The 2,249-nt window shown below is 36.7% G+C and overlaps 1 protein-coding gene across 1 annotated transcript in view; it reads right to left on the bottom strand.

Annotated features, from left to right (window-relative positions):
* Positions 1-2,249, bottom strand: part of PGAP1 (post-GPI attachment to proteins 1) — a 141,317-nt gene that overhangs the window by 86,843 nt on the left and 52,225 nt on the right. The window contains exon 6 of the mRNA XM_006862046.1: positions 1,056-1,161. Within this exon, the coding sequence (XP_006862108.1) occupies positions 1,056-1,161 (106 nt within the window). The remainder of the gene's footprint in view (positions 1-1,055; positions 1,162-2,249) is intronic.

Raw genomic sequence — 2,249 nt, 5'->3', positions numbered from 1 at the left:
TCCACGACCCTGAGACAAAAAGAACTGGATGGTGTCCATCTACCACTAACAACTGCTCTAAAAGGGATCGCATTAGAAAGTCTTGGATATAGTGGGAGTAAATGTGGAACTAAACGCAAAATCACTAAAAAAAAAAAAAGGCTTACTGGTTCAGTCGAGTCTGGTAGAACCCCAAGCCTAGTCCTTCAGGTCTGGAACCAAACTGACCTCCACAGCTCAATTTTCAGCCAAGAAAGAAATATATGTATATGGCGGCAGGGGGGCAACAACAATAGTGAGGTACACACACCATAGAATGGTTACCCATTTAAGATAAAAAGGGCAGCATTTACCCCCCCCCCCCCAAAAAAAAAGTTCAGAAGGGTGGAAAAAAAACATATGGAGGAAGTGGGATAAGTGATATTAGACTGAGGGATTATAATCACTGAGATGAAATGAAATGAATAATTTGTTGAAAATAAAACTGATGATCACCTCAGTAAACTACTCATTTTACAATAAGAAGTAAAAAAAAAAAAAGTTGCATCGAGGGATAGTTGGTGTTAAGTGCTGTCGAGTCAATTGCGACTCATAGTGACCCTGTTTAAGGTTTCCAAGGAGCAGCTGAGGGGTTTGAACTGTCAACCTTGTGGTTCACACTCCAGTGCTCATCCTACAGCACCACACCGAAAGTCCATCCTCGAGGGTACAGATTTTATTAAAAACGTACTAGCAGAAGAAATGTTGATCATCCAAGAGAAGGTTGAAGAATGACTGATACTGAGAACTGAAACGGAGTCAAGAATAGTATAGTATTTACTTTACATGACTGTCAGGAGAGCAGATACTTACTCCTATCTTTTTAACTTTTTGTCATGTTATTTTCATGGAACTTTTTTTAACTGGCATCATTTAAAAATTTTTTCACTACTTTCCTCCTAACTTTGCCAAGAACTCCTAAGTAGTATCACAGGGAAATTGAGAAGTATTCCAGTTTCAAAGACTTTGTCTGCTAATAACAAATTTACCTAAAAATAATCAAAAACTCAAGTTTAAAACATGCTATTACCACCAACCTGTCATGTCAGAAATTACTGTTGGATTTTCCTCAAAGTGTTTTGCTGGATGTCTTATAAAATGGTGATTCAAAACAGACAATTTCTTCTTAGAATTCTGGGTTATCTAGAAAAAACAATGATACATTTTATATCCCTTAAAATAGATCATAGGACTCCTGGTATGGTGCTGTAGGATCAGCACTGAACTGCTAACCACAGGTCAGTGGTTTAAACCACAGGTCAGCGTTCAAAGCTGCTCCTTGAATACTCTATGCAGGGTTACCATAAGTCAGAACTGACTCGAACAGCACTTAGCAACAAGACAGACCATGGGAGAAAGATATAATGATCTGCTTCCATAAAGACTACAGCTCAGAAAATCTGATGGGGAAATTCTACATGTTGTCTTTTCAGCAAAAAATAAACTAAAGGACATCTAATAACAACAGCAATTAAAATAATAGGTCAATGTAGCTTTACTTCAGGCGATAATGACAAAACCCAATATTTACTTACTGTAGGCAAAACACTCAATATGTGTTAATTAACTCATTTAATCATTAGTTTAACTCTAGTAAATAGTCACTTTTTAAAAATCTTTATTTTAAATATGAAGAAACTGTAACAAAGAGAAATTAAAGAACTTGTTCAAGGTCACCTGGTTAGTTAAGAGTTTAGCCAAGGATTTAAATCCAGTAGGACTAGATCCCAAGCCCATACTCTTAATCAGTATACAACAGTGCCTCTCAAGTAAGAGTTAAGAAGAAAACATACTTTAAATACTTATAGAAACAGAAGAGCACTTAATAGTCTAGAGATTCCTAACATACTAGTTTCCAAACCCTGGCCTCTGCCAACCACACATGAAAGAGTTCACTGGTCATTATAGAAAATCAAACCTGTCAACTGTTCTTCCTTAGAAATTATTTAACTTTATCCTGTCTTTCTACTCTCTTTGTGTCAAGATACCCTTTTTAAAATAAAATTATGCTAACAGATAGTGACATTTTGGGGTTGTCTAACTTTATGTCCACCACTCATCTGTCAATTTGTCATACTGTCGTTTCTTGTGAGTTGCTGTGATTCTGAAAGTTATGCCACCGATATTTTAAATACCAGCAGGGTCACGCATGGTGGAAAGGTTTCAGATGAGCTTCCAGATGAAGACAGACTAGGAAGAAGGACTGACGAACTACTTCCAAATATTTAGTC

This window comes from Chrysochloris asiatica, unplaced genomic scaffold, assembly GCF_000296735.1.
Source record: "Chrysochloris asiatica unplaced genomic scaffold, ChrAsi1.0 scaffold00045, whole genome shotgun sequence".
In the NCBI taxonomy this organism is placed as follows: domain Eukaryota; kingdom Metazoa; phylum Chordata; class Mammalia; order Afrosoricida; family Chrysochloridae; genus Chrysochloris; species Chrysochloris asiatica.
The sequence above is the reverse complement of the archived record's forward strand: the minus strand, read 5'-3'. Positions and strand labels throughout refer to the sequence as shown.